Here is a 15,044-nt window from a genome sequence, read left to right as displayed (position 1 = left end):
GTGCTGCCATTCTGAATTGAAGTAGAATGGAACACAGGAGAAGAAAATTCAATACTTCAGCAATAAAAACAAATAAAAAATTAAACATAAATGTGATATCTAAAGTCATTTTTGCTTATTTGAATGGTTGAATTGGAGAATTAAAGGTCAGAAGCAAAGACATTGGTTAATAAAGTGAGATTAAATACATAAAGTCTATTTGTGTAATTTAACATTTAATTATTACAGGTTTGCGTGATATTCTAAATTTGCATTTCAATGTTTTATTCATTTTGAGGGATAGTGAATCTTTTTTCGTGCAAGTGAGATGAGTAAATGCATGCTCACATTCAGTCTAGAACTACAGTAACCATCATGTTTACACAGCACACACAACTCCTCTGCATTTACTTCCCTCAACATGGGTACAGGAGACGTGTTAAAGGGATAGTTCACCCAAAAATGAAAATTTGATGTTTATCTGCTTACCCCCAGGGCATCCAAGATGTAGGTGACTTTGTTTCTTCAGTTGAACACAAATGATGATTTTTAACTCCAACCGTTGATGTCTGTCAGTCAAATAATGGGAGTGAATGGTCACACAATCTATAAGAGTCAATAAACACGCACAGACGAATCCAAATTAAACCCTGCGGCTCGTGACGGCACATTGATGTCCTAAGACACGAAACGATCGGTTTGTGTGAGAAACCGAACAGTATTTATATAATTTTTTACCTCTAAAACACCACTATCCGCTTGTTAAGTCATGACGTAAGGAACGCCGTTTCCGGGTCCAAGCCTCGACTCGTTTCACTTGAGATTGCCATCGACGGCTGTTTATGAGTGCTATTTATTCATAATAAACATCAAACATTTTAAAAAGTTAAACATTTTAAATACTTACAGTCTACACAACAGTCTCCGTGCTCACAGCGTCACAGACATTAATATTTTAACGATTTATAAAAGATGAATCATTGTCTGGCCATCTGGGATTTTGGTATGGAGATAAAGGTTATAATTATATATTTTTTGTACTATTACACCACATCGTGTGTGTATATTAGCACCATTTGTTGTTTTCTTGTGGTATGAGATAGAGCGTTTGGACCCGGAAGTGCTGCCGCGTGACGTCAGACTTAACAACCGGATGTCCAACTGGTTTCAGCAATCGCTTGGTGAGGTCTGATCGCGCTCTGACAACGGCAGTGATGTCTCGCGCATATACTTCAATGAGTGCTAGACATCACTGCCGTTGTCAGAGCGCGATCAGACCGCACTAAACGAACCCTGAACGCAGTTGGACATAGTGGTGTTTTAGAGGAAAAAATGATATAAATACCCTTCGGTTTCTCGCACAAACCGATCGTTTCGTGTCTTAGGACATCAATGTGTCGTCACGAGCCACAGGGTTTAATTTGGATTTGTCTCTGTGTGTTTATTGACTCTTATAATGTGTCTCATGTGTGACCATTCACTCCTATTATTTGACTGACAGACGGCAACGGTTGGAGTTAAAAATCATCATTTGTGTTCAACTGAAGAAACAAAGTCACCTACATCTTGGATGCCCTGGGGGTAAGCAGATAAACATCAAATTTTCATTTTTGGGTGAACTATCCCTTTAATCTTTAAATGGAAAAACAAAGTAACTTGTGTTACTTATTTGAAAAAGTAACTCAGATATTTTGTTGTAAATTTAAAAGTAATGTGTTACTGTACTAGTTACTTGGGGAAAGTAATCTGATTACATAACTTGTGTTACTTGTAATGCGTTACTAACACTAAGTCAGGAAAAATGTTGAGGCTTACATTGTGTTTTATGTTTTTATTTAATTGATTAGTGCCTATAATTTTATAGTATATACGGTATGTATTATTTTCTAATAATAATAATAATTAATTAATTATTTAAATTATAATTTTTCTTGATATTTCCGTTGCACATACAGAAAGCATAGTCAGGATCCATAACAGTCAGTGCTGCATAACAGGCTCAGAGCCTTTTCGTTCAAGTGCAGGTGTATGTGATATAATGAGAGGCGATGTCACACTGGAATTTGAAGTTTTTAATGTGTTGCTGTGTGTTTACTGTGGTTGTCATCCATGGCAAATCCTGTTATAGAGCAGCAATGTTTTCTCCTGCACAGCTCTCATCCACAGTTCACTCTCCATTCCAGTACTTAGTTTATTTATCATAAAATAAAATGCATACAAAAACATCCCTGCAACTATACATTCACCAGGGCTTCTTGCACTCAAAGTAAAAAATTACTTCCTAACTACCAAGAAATCATTATTTTTATATTATATTTAAGTATGTATATGTATACTGTATTTTGCTATTTTTTTGTAAACTATTTTTAGAACTTTATTTGACATTTCTTCTCACATTGACTTTAGTTGACTTTAAATGTACAGTGTTTTAATAGCTAATCTGATGGCAAGTGGATATAAACAACTGAAAAACATGCACATATAATAATCACCATTGAAATAAATGCACACAAGTACCATGATCAACTGACAATCAGTCAATAACCCTGATTTAAATATATTACGTTTGTCCACAAAACCTTTCCTATAGGCATAAAGCTGCAAGAAAAATGTGAAATTTTAAATGGGGATATGGATACTTCGAACAGCAAAGTGCATTTGCATATACTTCACACAAGCATTTTTTCTAGGAAAGTTTACTGTCAAACCCTCGTCATGAACTGAAACCCCCTGCGACAATATTCTGCTGACAATGCCTGACTTAATTTTCACTTTCTGTCTCCCAGCCTCACAAAAACCATCCCATGGAAGTCTCAGGTGCGTGCACGAGTGTGTGTGCGTGCGTATGTGTCTGTCTGAGATGCTCTAGACATTAAAGTGAATTTTAACAAGGTATGACGACTGGCTGGTGGTATGGGGGAAACCTGCCAAGCTCAGATGCTGTCTCTCTGTGTGCCATCTCACCCTGTTTTCACAAGCTCTGGCCAATTAGCTGCTTTCTCTGTCTACTGGACTAGCTGACAGTCCCATATTTTCACTATGAGCTCTATATGAACATTAATAATCAAAAAAAGTCTGGAATCCATGACTGTCACAGTAAAGTGACTCACACTCACTGTATATGGCAAATGCTAGTACATCAATCCCAAATTATTATGGAAATGAGCAGAGACACTGAGGGGTATAGTCTGGTCAAGGAGACCCAAAGATAGACAATTTTATAAGCATTAAAATCGAATGGTTCACATTCAATTAAAATTAAGCAATATTTCAGCAAAATATGACTCATGGAAGTGAGTAAATTATGACAAAATTTACATTTTGGATGAATTAACAACTTCATTGATTGTAATATTTTGAATACTAACATCTAATGACTACTAGTCAGCGTATATAGATGAATACAGTATAGAACAGAAGTAATCATTTGTCTTTTTTTCCCTCTTTTGATGTATTGTATATCCAAGTGCAACGGCTTTTCAAACATGAAAAATGTAGGCAGGGACTTGATTTTGTCCATCGGGAATTGATTGCATCATTGTGGTTTGCTATTGCTGCGATTTCGAGTGACAGGTTGTCCTGCCCTCGCCCCAATAAAAACGTAATAAGAAAACAGATGAGATGTTACTGCCAGTTATTTTTGGGGAAGTTATTTTGATTAAAGTTTATGAGAACACATGAATTTATAAAAAAAAAAAAAAAAAAGTGCAAGGAAAATTCTTTCATAATAAATACTGCAATTTTCGATATAAAATAAGAACCTGGTACAAGACCTGGTTGCATGATTCTTTCCTTTTTCGTGTTTTCCCCCCCTATATTTTTGGTTCATTTCTATATTGTGCTCAGTTATTTTGGCTATATAAAAATAAAAACCACAAGACATAATAATAGCTGAATTTACACAAAAGATCCAGTTCAAAAGTTTATATGCTTGATTCTTAATAGTGTGTGTTGTTACCTGGATGATCAAAAGCTGCAGACATTCACTGATGCCCAAGACAACACAACAAAATAAGAGAGCCAGTGGGTTGTAAACCTATTAACAGGATGACTGGAAATTCTGACTGGAATAAGAATGGAAGTTCTTATTTTATTTAAAGATCTACTTTTTTTTTAGTTCTATCCTACAAAAGCTTCATAAAACATTTTCCAGAAGACAAAATAAAAACAATTTACCCCCCAACCCGGGACAACGGATGGAAATTAGCCTTGGAAACACACACTGTCCCTATCAAATAAATAAATAAATAAACCATTCTGTGCAAATGTTTATACCCCCTGAATATGCATTGTTTCCTTCTGGAGTATCAGTAAATGTTTTCACCATTTGTAACAGTTGGGTATGAGGAGGGTCCCAAACATGGATCTTATCATAAAGAAAATTATAAAAACAGTTGTAAATTAATGACACACAGTACTGAGAATAAGTTAAGTATAAACTGCTTAATTTGTGTAAAGGCAGATATTATATATTGTGGACTATATGTAAACATCTCATAATAATACATTTATTACACTTTTTGATCTCACTTATTTATTTTTTAAATTATTGATATTTTGCAGATTCTGAAAGGTGTTATCACATCAAATAATAGGCTACTATTCAACAAATAGCGCAATATGCTGATAGAATATCTAGAGCTGAACATAACTGAGCAAAACTATTTTCAATTTTACTAGAATAGTTACATCTCTCTCTCTCTCTCTCTCTCTCTCTCTCTCTCTATATATATATATATATATATATTTTTTTTTTTATTATTTTTTTTTTTTATTTATTTTTTTTTTTATTTATTCATTTTCGAGATTTGTCTTGACTTGGAAATCACAATTTTAAAATTCCAAGCTAAATTCTCAAGTGTTCTATGATAGTGTAGCAATATATTAATGGTGTGTGCACGTTTAAAAAGAGACTAGAGTGCATTTATGAAGGAGCTGCATGTCATCTGCTCAAGTGATTGTCAATGGCCGTCTTGAGAAGTGATCAGATAAGGCGTGCAAAAGTCTTGGAAAACTTCTTAGAAAAAGGATGTGGATGAGGACATGAATGCTTTTTACAAGTTGAAATTTTGTAATTATGGCAACTCTAGCATGGTGTGAGCACCTGAAGAGCTGAGCACATCTGTGAGGGAGAACTGTAAAAGGATGCGCGCCGCAAGGCGCGCCCGAAAAATACAACTGTACAATGTTTCTAGTAATTCGCATATGTAACTAATTTAGTGTTGATATATTTTTTACATTTTGTGCGCTATCACAAAAAAAAAAAAAAAAAAAAAAAAAAAAAACGAGTATCCTGGGGATGTTGGAGGGGCACAAGAGAAATCTGGGGGGGCATTGCCCCTCCAGGACCCCCCAACCCAGCCCTGCGCACAAACCGATCGTTTCATGTTTTAGGACATCAATGTGTCGTCACGATCCTCAGGGTTTAATTTGGATTCGTCTGTGCATGTTTTATTTACTCTTATAGTAGAAGTTCCCATCCACTAGCATTATTTGACTGACAGACGGCAACGGTTGGAGTTAAAAATCATCATTTGTGTTCTACTGAAGAAACAAAGTCACCTACATCTTGGATGCGCTGGGGGTAAGCAGATAAACATCAAATTTTCATTTTTGGGTGAACTATCCCTTTAAGCAGCCTTAAACGCACTGACATCTTAAATACGACTTTCCAAAACATAAATACGAACTTCCCAGGACGACTTAAACGCACCATTAATAGTGTAGGTAATGCGTGCATGAACGTGCAGGACGTGAAAGAGATACAGCTCTCTGATTGGACTAGCAGAGTTACACGAACTCCACCTGAGTGACGAGAAGAGCAACACTGAATTATAGGTATCTAAATGCATCATTTTGATGGAAAACTCTATCAAATGGAGTAAATAAATGCATAAAACGAGCAATAAAACCAAGTAACTAGGTAGGTCACATTTTAGTTATGCTTACCTTTTGCGCAGCTCTCCCTCATAGTGTCGTATATACGGATCTGCCTGTAGAAACGCGTTGAGGTTTGGTAAAGTCTCATCAGTTATTAAATCCGACATTGCTGTGGCTCTCAGCGTTTTAATAGAAGCGGTATACTGGCATCTCTTGCTCAAGACTTAAGGGAGGTGGGGAGCGTCTCTGTAGGCTTCGCAAACTCACGACCAATCCACCTTGGCCTGTTGCCCAATCCAGTCAGCGCTCAGAGCAGAACAGGCCCTCTTTCATATAAAACACATTTCTTCACTGGCAACAAACGTGGCCTTTTCTTTCAGTGTTTGTGCTGTCATAAATACCTTTTTTTTCTGAATTGATTGCAACAGAGATTTCTGTTATGTTGTTAAAATATTATACCCTACTATCAGGGTTTTATTTATTTATTTTTTTTTTTTAGAATTGAAAGTTGACAGTTACAGTTTTGGCTTGGCTTTTCTGTATGTCAAGTAGGCTAGTAGTAGTTCTGTATGTCTGTATGTATGTGTAGTATTGTAACTGTCCAGAGATTGGAAGATTGGAAAGGAAAAACATTATTAAAAGGCTAAAATGTAAAAATAATAATAAAAAGTTAGCTTAAGTAGTTTGGCATGAAGTTTCATTATTCATTTATATAAAAAAGTCTTATAAATGAATTAAAATCATATACATTTTTTTAAAAGATGCGGTAAGCCATTTTGTTGTCATGTTACAAGATTTGGAGACCTTTTTATTTAATTAAGACAATAAGGCCTTTAATAATGTTTTGCCTTAAAAACAACTTCATGACTGAAAATAATGATCAGGTTGTGCTGTTATTTTTATTTTATTTATTTTTAATTTTAGTCCTTTTTTCTTCATGGCTACACTACTTGATTTTTAGAATGAATGTATGTATTTGTGTGTTTAATGTCTGATAAGCTCTGTTAAATTCAGTGATTTTCTGCAATTGAAAGAATACTGTACAGTAAGTGTGACATTTAAAATTGCTTTATAATTATGCAGTTTTATGACATCGTATTAATTAGGAAAACGAGATCACAAATGAACTAAAGAACCTCAAATATACACTTTCATATCACTAAATTTTGTATACATTGTAGAAAATCTTGATCTCTAAAAAATAAAGTTAATGGTTACGTTTATATTATTATACAAAATTTTACAATCATACACCTTCACACGCTCAAACAAGATACAAATACAAAGAAAATATTATATGGCTGTTGACTTTCTGTCTTTGTCGCACACTAGACATTCTTAGGTGAGATAAAACTCGAGTCCACTGAAGTGTAATGCTTGAAATAAATGCACACAGGTGTATGGCCAGCTTGACTACAAACTGGATTTGAGCTTATGAGATCATAAAGCCTGGGGTCATAGGTCATCCCACTGTTTATTCAGCCCACATTGGGAACGATGGCAGCATCTGGATGAAAACCGCTTCAGGAACATAAAGAGTATTGTAGACATTTTCTCCACATACTCTCAGCAGCACAGAATGGGGTTCGGCTCCATTATGCATCAAAAAGAAAATTCTTTCAGTTAAATGGAAAGGCACACGTCTTTTGATAGAGGGATAATCTGAGTAATCTTCAGAATGTATAATCAATGAATAAAGCAGTCCTTTAGTCCTCAACCAGGTAAGCCCTATTCATACTGCATGAATACCATAAATTAGTACATATGTCTTATTTTAAATTTGGATAGGGTTGCTGTTGAAAAGAGAATCATAAATAAATCGGATGTGCTAAACAATGATATGCCCATATGGCCCAAGACAAGTATTACACCACATGTCCATGGGGTTGTTTTCTCATGCGGTTTTGTATCTGAGGTGGCTCCTTTGCTCTCTTTGGCCCTTAAATGAGCAAAAAAGGAGGTGCTGTGATTTGTCTATCCCTGGCTCCTTGGATCTACATTCTTACCTTTATTGTGTGCAATAACTTCGCCTGGAGGAGCCGAGGTATTTCCTGACTGTTTTTCTGAGACTGGGAAAGAAGAGTGACTTATGATGTTATGAAGAATATGCACACAAAGCATCTCTCTCTGCCATTTCTTGCTTTTTCTCTCGGCGGTATAGTTTTCCCTTGTGAAATGCAGCGAGAGGACAAGACGGTAGCGCAAATTCCCAGGGTAGGGTTGCCGAGGCTACATAAAAGAGCCTTAGATCTGGTAGCGGGGTTATTATGGGCTGTGAATCAGGAATCAAAAGGCCATTTTAGAGCTGTCACATGACCCCCGGGGCCATGTTGCCACATCGCGTTGAAGACATTTCCTTCCAGCATCTTCCCTAGAGACTAGTCAAACAAGACCTCACCCAGACACACTCACTCAGACAGACCCTTAGACATGGAGGATGAGAGATACAGACGAACAAGCAAAGCTCAGTTCGTCTGTAAAAGATAGTTTAGTTAAAACTAAAAGAACTCTTAAAATGACTTACTCTTGAAGTCTTTTGATGTGGGGACTAATAATGGAGTACTTTTCAGATCTCATGTCATTCTGTTGCTGTAATGGACCCTATTTTTGTAATCACTACATTAAGTAGCTCAATGATACATTTACATGTCAGGATTTGCATACCATGGTTGGATTTACATATTTAACCGTGGATAAGTGGTCGAGGGTTACTTATTCCTCACATCAGGTTCTGACAAGGTCTTTAAACCAATGTGTCCACCTTGAAAGTGACATGTAGATTTCCATAGCAATGTTATTGTAGACTTGTGTTTGTTTATTGAAATGCACCGCAAGGGAATGGCGCTTTTCAATAAACACTGAGCATATAGTGTTTCTTTTGCTGTCGGTAACAGATACGCATGTTTTCTAAATTAAATTCTGGTCCCGTGTCACAGAAAATAGACCACTGAGCCAGTTAACATAATTTGCATAATGGAGTGCAGAATACATTTATAATATAATATTTATTTTTTTTAACAAATATATAAAATTATGTTATTTTGTCATACAACCTAATATATTTAATTAATTTTAAAATTACAGCCTATTATAGTGTATAGATTTCAGTCAAGCAACAACTTTTTTTATTTTTAGTTTTTTTAAATAAAAGTTTATTTAGCCTTCAGATAGTATGGATATCCAGTATTGTATGTATGTGATCTGGATATCATTTTATAAATATGGATTTCAGCTCTTCCGTAGAACGTGCCACTGTTGCTTCAGCGCTGTTGTTGACTCCTTTGTGATGAATTCAATATCAGTAGAAGCTCAGGCTGAAGGCTGTCAAATCCCTCCCGATCCACAAGCACACATAATAATCACTTGTTGGTTTATCCACCAGGGGGAGTATTCCATTCATTTTCATTCTCAACCTAACATTTCACCACCTAACATTTCACCACCTTTACTGCATTATTTGTTTGTTTACCTTTATATTTTTTTTAATAGTAATCAGAAAATATGATCAAATTTGTTTGTATTTATTTCTAGCCTGAAGCTGTCTTTGCCATGATACAATGCTACCACAGCAGAGCATCAAACTAAAGACATTAGATAGATAGATAGATAGATAGATAGATAGATAGATAGATAGATAGATAGATAGATATAGGTATTGCCAATTTATATACTTAACGTTTAATTAATGTGAATTTCAGTATGATTTTTAAATATGAATTTGCTGTCTCACGTCTTTCCATGTGTTTTAAGCATGTGGAAGCAGAAGGCATATGGGATAACATGCTTTGATAGCTCTAACTGTAATAAATGACAGGAGATTACTGTTTATCTATGGAGGTGCGTATGTATTTTGTCTTCACTGTTTTCTCTCGGTCACAGCCTGCTAGAGTTATGCCTATTTGCGGTTGTAAATATTAAATGGAATAGATTTATAGATGGATACAAAAGGCAGAAAGGAATCGAGAGACAGATAAAGATTAAGCAGGATTTTGTGTGGCTTTGAATCAGCCATGTGACATAATTCATCCAAAGATTCAACACCTTTTTTGTGTTAAACATTTTTATTTTTCTGAGACTTAATATGTATTCTGTTTATACAATCACTTTCAGGGGAGCTCAACTTTTGGGGAGAATTTTCAAATGATACTTTTGGGGGGCTGCTTTCATGTAAAGTAACTTGCATATATTTGTTTGAACGTGATTTCACCAAGTACAGCATGATCCTGGAATGGATCATCATCTTTGTTTATCCTGGAACAACATTCCGATCAAGCGATCAGATTTGAGGGACAAATTTACAGTTTATGCTAAGTTCAGGCTAACAACGATGGTTAGGGGCTTCTGCACCATTCTTATTCACATATCATTTCCTTCTGATTTTAGTGGTAAGTTATGGGTAGGGTTAGCACTAAATGTTCAAACAGGAATGTTGTGCAGGATCAACAAAATATGTTGATCCAGGAACATGTCTTGGCAAAATCACGTTGACCGACAGGCAGAGTTACAACAGTCTTGTAGTAAATGCAATAGAATGTCAGTACTTCCGTACTGTTTCTTTGCATTGCAATTGCAATGATGGTTGCCTCTTGCATCCTTGACTGTTTCAGTGAGTAATCTGGACATGTTTGTCAGGTTTCTTGTCCAACATGAGACTTGGAATGAAACAGACAGGATGTGGATAATCAGGGCATATTGATTGATTTAGACCTTGCTCATGACACCTCCCACCCAACGTACTTCAGTCACAGTCTCAAGCACTCTGAGTCACAGATCTGATGCTTTTCAGAAGATAGACAGCACAGTCGATCGCCATTTTTGAGAGTGTGTGTTCTCAAGCCATGAGCTTGTGATTAAATCTCTACTTTACATAACACAATAAGCTTCAATGAAGCGACTCAACGTTTCTTCAAACGTCCTAAAGTGACGTTTTAGAATTAGTTACGGAGCTGGAGGCATGGACTCAACTAAAGCAATAAGCCCCAAGAAGCCATGGTATACAGCAAATTTATAACAGCTAAGGGGCGTTGTAAAACCACCGTAGCTGTTATAAATTCACTGTAAACAACGGCTTCACGGGGCTTATTGCTTTTATAAAACAGTTACCACACAATACAAATTTTAAAGCCAAAAAATATGTATCAAAGCAACTTTCATGAAGTAAAATGATTAAAAGGCTTCCTTCCACTAGAAAAAATAGTCCCTGACTACATTTATTACGCCATTGTATGGCAGCAAAGATTGTCTTTGTGAGCGAGTCACTCAATCGCAAAGACTTTTATATTGAAATTATATTGTAAACACGGAACAAGACGCAAATGACAAATGCTTTGACTAGTGCTTTCAGTGTCAGCAGGGCATGGGAAAACAAATTAAATGTTAAAAGGACAAGATCGCAGCAGACTTTCAAACGGATTTTTTATTATGAACATAGGACTGACCTGAAGGAAAATGCTAAATCTGAATGCAAGTAATACACTCGGTCACCAGATATCTCTTACACAATACTCTTCTACATAATGCAGCTTCAATGAACAAAATCAATAGAGAACATATGTTTACGTTGCTAAGAGTGGTTTCTAGCAACATACACATTCAGTGGTGCAACAATACTTATGTAATGCGGTCAGCTGTATGGGAATTTTACAGTGGCTTTGAACACAGAGTAAACCAATCCGAATTAAGGGCCGTAATTATTCGGCCATAGGTAATCACAGCGTGCTGATATACAGCCATATCGCACAGCTACGAGTGTGATATTGCATTTATACAACAGTTCGACGGCACAAGTGTGTAAATTAATAAGAACAAAGTGTCTTTTGTGAAAAGAAAAAAAGAAAAAAATCTCTTTTGTGCAGAACTACTTCCTTCCACCATGGATTCAAATCTCAGGTTGACAGTTTAACATCATAAAACGGATAGTTCCGGCCCTTGATTCTGATAGGTTGTAAAATTCCCATACAGCTGACCGCATTACAAAAGTATCATGTGTGATATTGCTCATATATATATAATGTATTTTAGAAAGGTAGAAATTGATTTACATATTAATATATTTCTTGTTTTCTCTACATTTACCATGCCGCTTCCTCTCTTTTTCCATATGCACACAAATGCTCACGTACACACACTTCTGCTTCTCAAGGCAGCAGTGTTCCTGCACAGCGGTAGGAGGAGTGCTTGGTGGTTTGAGACTCAGGCAACATGTTCTTGTAAACAGGACATGAATGTTGGACTGTGATGAGAGTATAGCCCTACGTTATTGGCATGACTCCTGGGTCCCTAGAATCTCTTTGCATGCTGGTTTAATGGGCTTGGGTTGAGCAGACTCAAGTGGAGATGTACATTAGAGCAAAAGAATGCAGACAAAGTGCATTTATGTGTGAATAAATATGCAAGGGGAAAAAAAAAGGAAAATAAGAGTGAATTCACATGCAATTATTGGATAATTGGTTATGAGTCATGTACAGAATGGCAATGCATGTCCAATACATGCATTTATTTTCGTTGGTTCATTTCTGGTTTAAAAGAAGCCAAATAACATTTCCCAGTAACTGCTAATGCTAATCCTTGTTGAAAGGTCAAAATATGCAGGTGTTCAAATCTCAAAGTAGGTAGTTTAATTAATATCTGAAAGAATTTCCTCTGTTCAAGCTTGAAATTTGTGCAAAACACTTAAAAGGAACCAAAAACCCTTTTAATTGGGTAAAACAAGAAACCTCTGCAGCTTGTTGTGTTTATAGAGATATTTTTCAGTATTCTTTTATTGTTGTCTTTTTATGATATAGAAGCGTACTGAGAGCAGACAAAGCCTCGCAGCTTTCAGCTATGAGTAGACATGCATTAGTATTGAGTCATCAGGCGAAGTGGAGCTGTGACACGGATGAGATGAGCAATGCGTACTGGAAAATGTTTTTAAAACATTTCCCCCACCAGGCAGAAGTCTGAAGGCCTTTGCATTTCATCTACTCCTTCTAACAAAATGCAAAAAAAGAAGATCAGATAGATACAGGGACATAATAAATTACGAATATCCCTTTTAAATTAATAGAAATACCAAAGAAAAAAAATGTACTGACCAATGTGAATGGATGATACTCAAGCCTCAAATCATGCAGCTTATTTAGGAGCAGTACTTTTCAATTGATCTTGGATGTTTTTTTCATGGCAGATGTTTGTAAAATGTACATTGAAAAAGGGGTCCATCTAGCAATATTAATAGCATACAGTTCAACTTTAAATATACGGTGCAATGTTGTTAATGTGTCAAAACAAAACTGTAAAAGTGTGGTCTCATTCACCTTATACACCTTCATAAAATCTAATAGGAGCATGTACAATTATGATGCCCTCTTTGAATGACTGTACGTGTTCAGTCACTAGACTGATGGGCAGTTATATAAATATTGAAATATTTCTTTCACGCTCTCTAGCACTCTAAAATTGTTGTATGTTTGGCATTAGAAAAGGATGTTTACCTGACAATTATGAGTTTTCTGCTGTAGTACATTTTGAAGACATATGTTATTAGCTTTCTATGTGACCCTTGAATCAAAGAGGATTTAAATCAAAAGTAAAAAAAAAAAAAACAACAACAACAACAACAACAAAAAAACTAGACTTATCAGTTTAAAGACCTTGAGGGGAAAATAAGGGTAAAGGGCTCTTTCCTCAAAAGAGTTTGAATTAACTTTCAACTTAAGATGAGTTATCTATTCATCTATGCAATTTTGTTTTGAATAACTTACATTTATGCATTTGGCAAAGCTACTTAAAGTAAATTGCTATGCACTACTAAGCTACCTGTTATCAGTATACATTCGCTGGTAATCAAATCCATGACCTTGGCTTGCCAGCACTGAAGCTTTAAAATTCTCCACACCAGTTAAGGCCACATTTTTGTTGTCATTTTGAATGTCTTTTTGAATGTAATTTTTGATTCACCACAGGTTTTGACATGTGACCTCAGAAGCACAAGCATTCATCGCCTGACTGTGATGCAATTTTCACAGCCTCCATGTGAACTCAATTCATGATGTATTTAATGGATGTTTCAGATGGTTGGGATTACATAGATTGAAGCTACATTATAGTGAGGACAGATAAGCATTAAAGGCACAAGATGTAGGAATTTTGCAGTAAAATATCCAAAAACCACTGGGCCAGTGTTATATTTTGTTCACTGGAGTACTTACAACATTCCACATGTTTGCAAGTTTGTAAATCGTGAGAAAATTGCAATTTTAACCAAGGCTCCGGGATGTGTGAGGAGTCGCCTGTCAATTGCGTCATACCCGCGTTACCCTCAGTTTCCGGTTTTATTTTGTAGAAACTATGGAAACACCAAAGACGCTTGAATATATTACATGTTTTAATAGACAAGGGAACAACTGTTTTGATATACAAACCCGATTCCAAAAAAGTTTGGACACTGTACAAATTGTGAATAAAAATGGAATGCAATAATTTACAAATCTCATAAACTTATATTTTATTCACAATAGAATATAGATAACATATCAAATGTTGAAAGTGAGACATTTTGAAATGTCATGCCAAATATTGGCTCATTTTGGATTTCATGAGAGCTACACATTCCAAAATAGTTGAGACAGGTAGGGCGGAAAAGTTAAATGTACATATAAGGAACAGCTGGAGGACCAATATGCAACTTATTAGGTCAATTGGCAACATGATTGGGTATAAAAAGAGCCTCTCAGAGTGGCAGTGTCTCTCAGAAGTCAAGATGGGCAGAGGATCACCAATTCCCCCAATGCTGCGGCGAAAAATAGTCGAGCAATATCAGAAAGGAGTTTCTCAGAGAAAAATTGCAAAGAGTTTGAAGTTATCATCATCTACAGTGCATAATATCACCCAAAGATTTAGAGAATCTGGAACAATCTCTGTGCGTAAGGGTCAAGGCCGGAAAACCATACTGGATGCCCGTGATCTTTGGGCCCTTAGACGGCACTGCATCACATACAGGAATGCTACTGTAATGGAAATCACAACATGGGCTCAGGAATACTTCCAGAAAACATTGTCGGTGAACACAATCCACCGTGCCATTCGCCGTAGCCGGCTAAAACTCTATAGGTCAAAAAAGAAGCCATATCCAAACATGATCCAGAAGCGCAGGCGTTTTCTCTGGGCCGAGGCTCATTTAAAATGGACTGTGGCAAAGTGCA

The 15,044-nt window shown here is 36.1% G+C and overlaps 1 protein-coding gene across 1 annotated transcript in view; it reads right to left on the bottom strand.

The window, feature by feature from the left end:
• gbe1a (glucan (1,4-alpha-), branching enzyme 1a) overlaps nucleotides 1-6,456 on the bottom strand; it is a 176,020-nt gene extending 169,564 nt beyond the window's left edge. Inside the window, exon 1 of the mRNA XM_048178643.1 lies at nucleotides 5,929-6,456. Coding sequence (XP_048034600.1) covers nucleotides 5,929-6,026 — 98 coding nt within the window. The 5' untranslated portion in view covers nucleotides 6,027-6,456. The remainder of the gene's footprint in view (nucleotides 1-5,928) is intronic.
• Between the last annotated feature and the right edge of the window lie 8,588 nt (nucleotides 6,457-15,044).

This window comes from Megalobrama amblycephala, linkage group LG2 (assembly GCF_018812025.1).
Source record: "Megalobrama amblycephala isolate DHTTF-2021 linkage group LG2, ASM1881202v1, whole genome shotgun sequence".
Taxonomy (NCBI): Eukaryota; Metazoa; Chordata; class Actinopteri; order Cypriniformes; family Xenocyprididae; genus Megalobrama; species Megalobrama amblycephala.
This window is presented reverse-complemented; position numbering and strand designations above follow the sequence as displayed.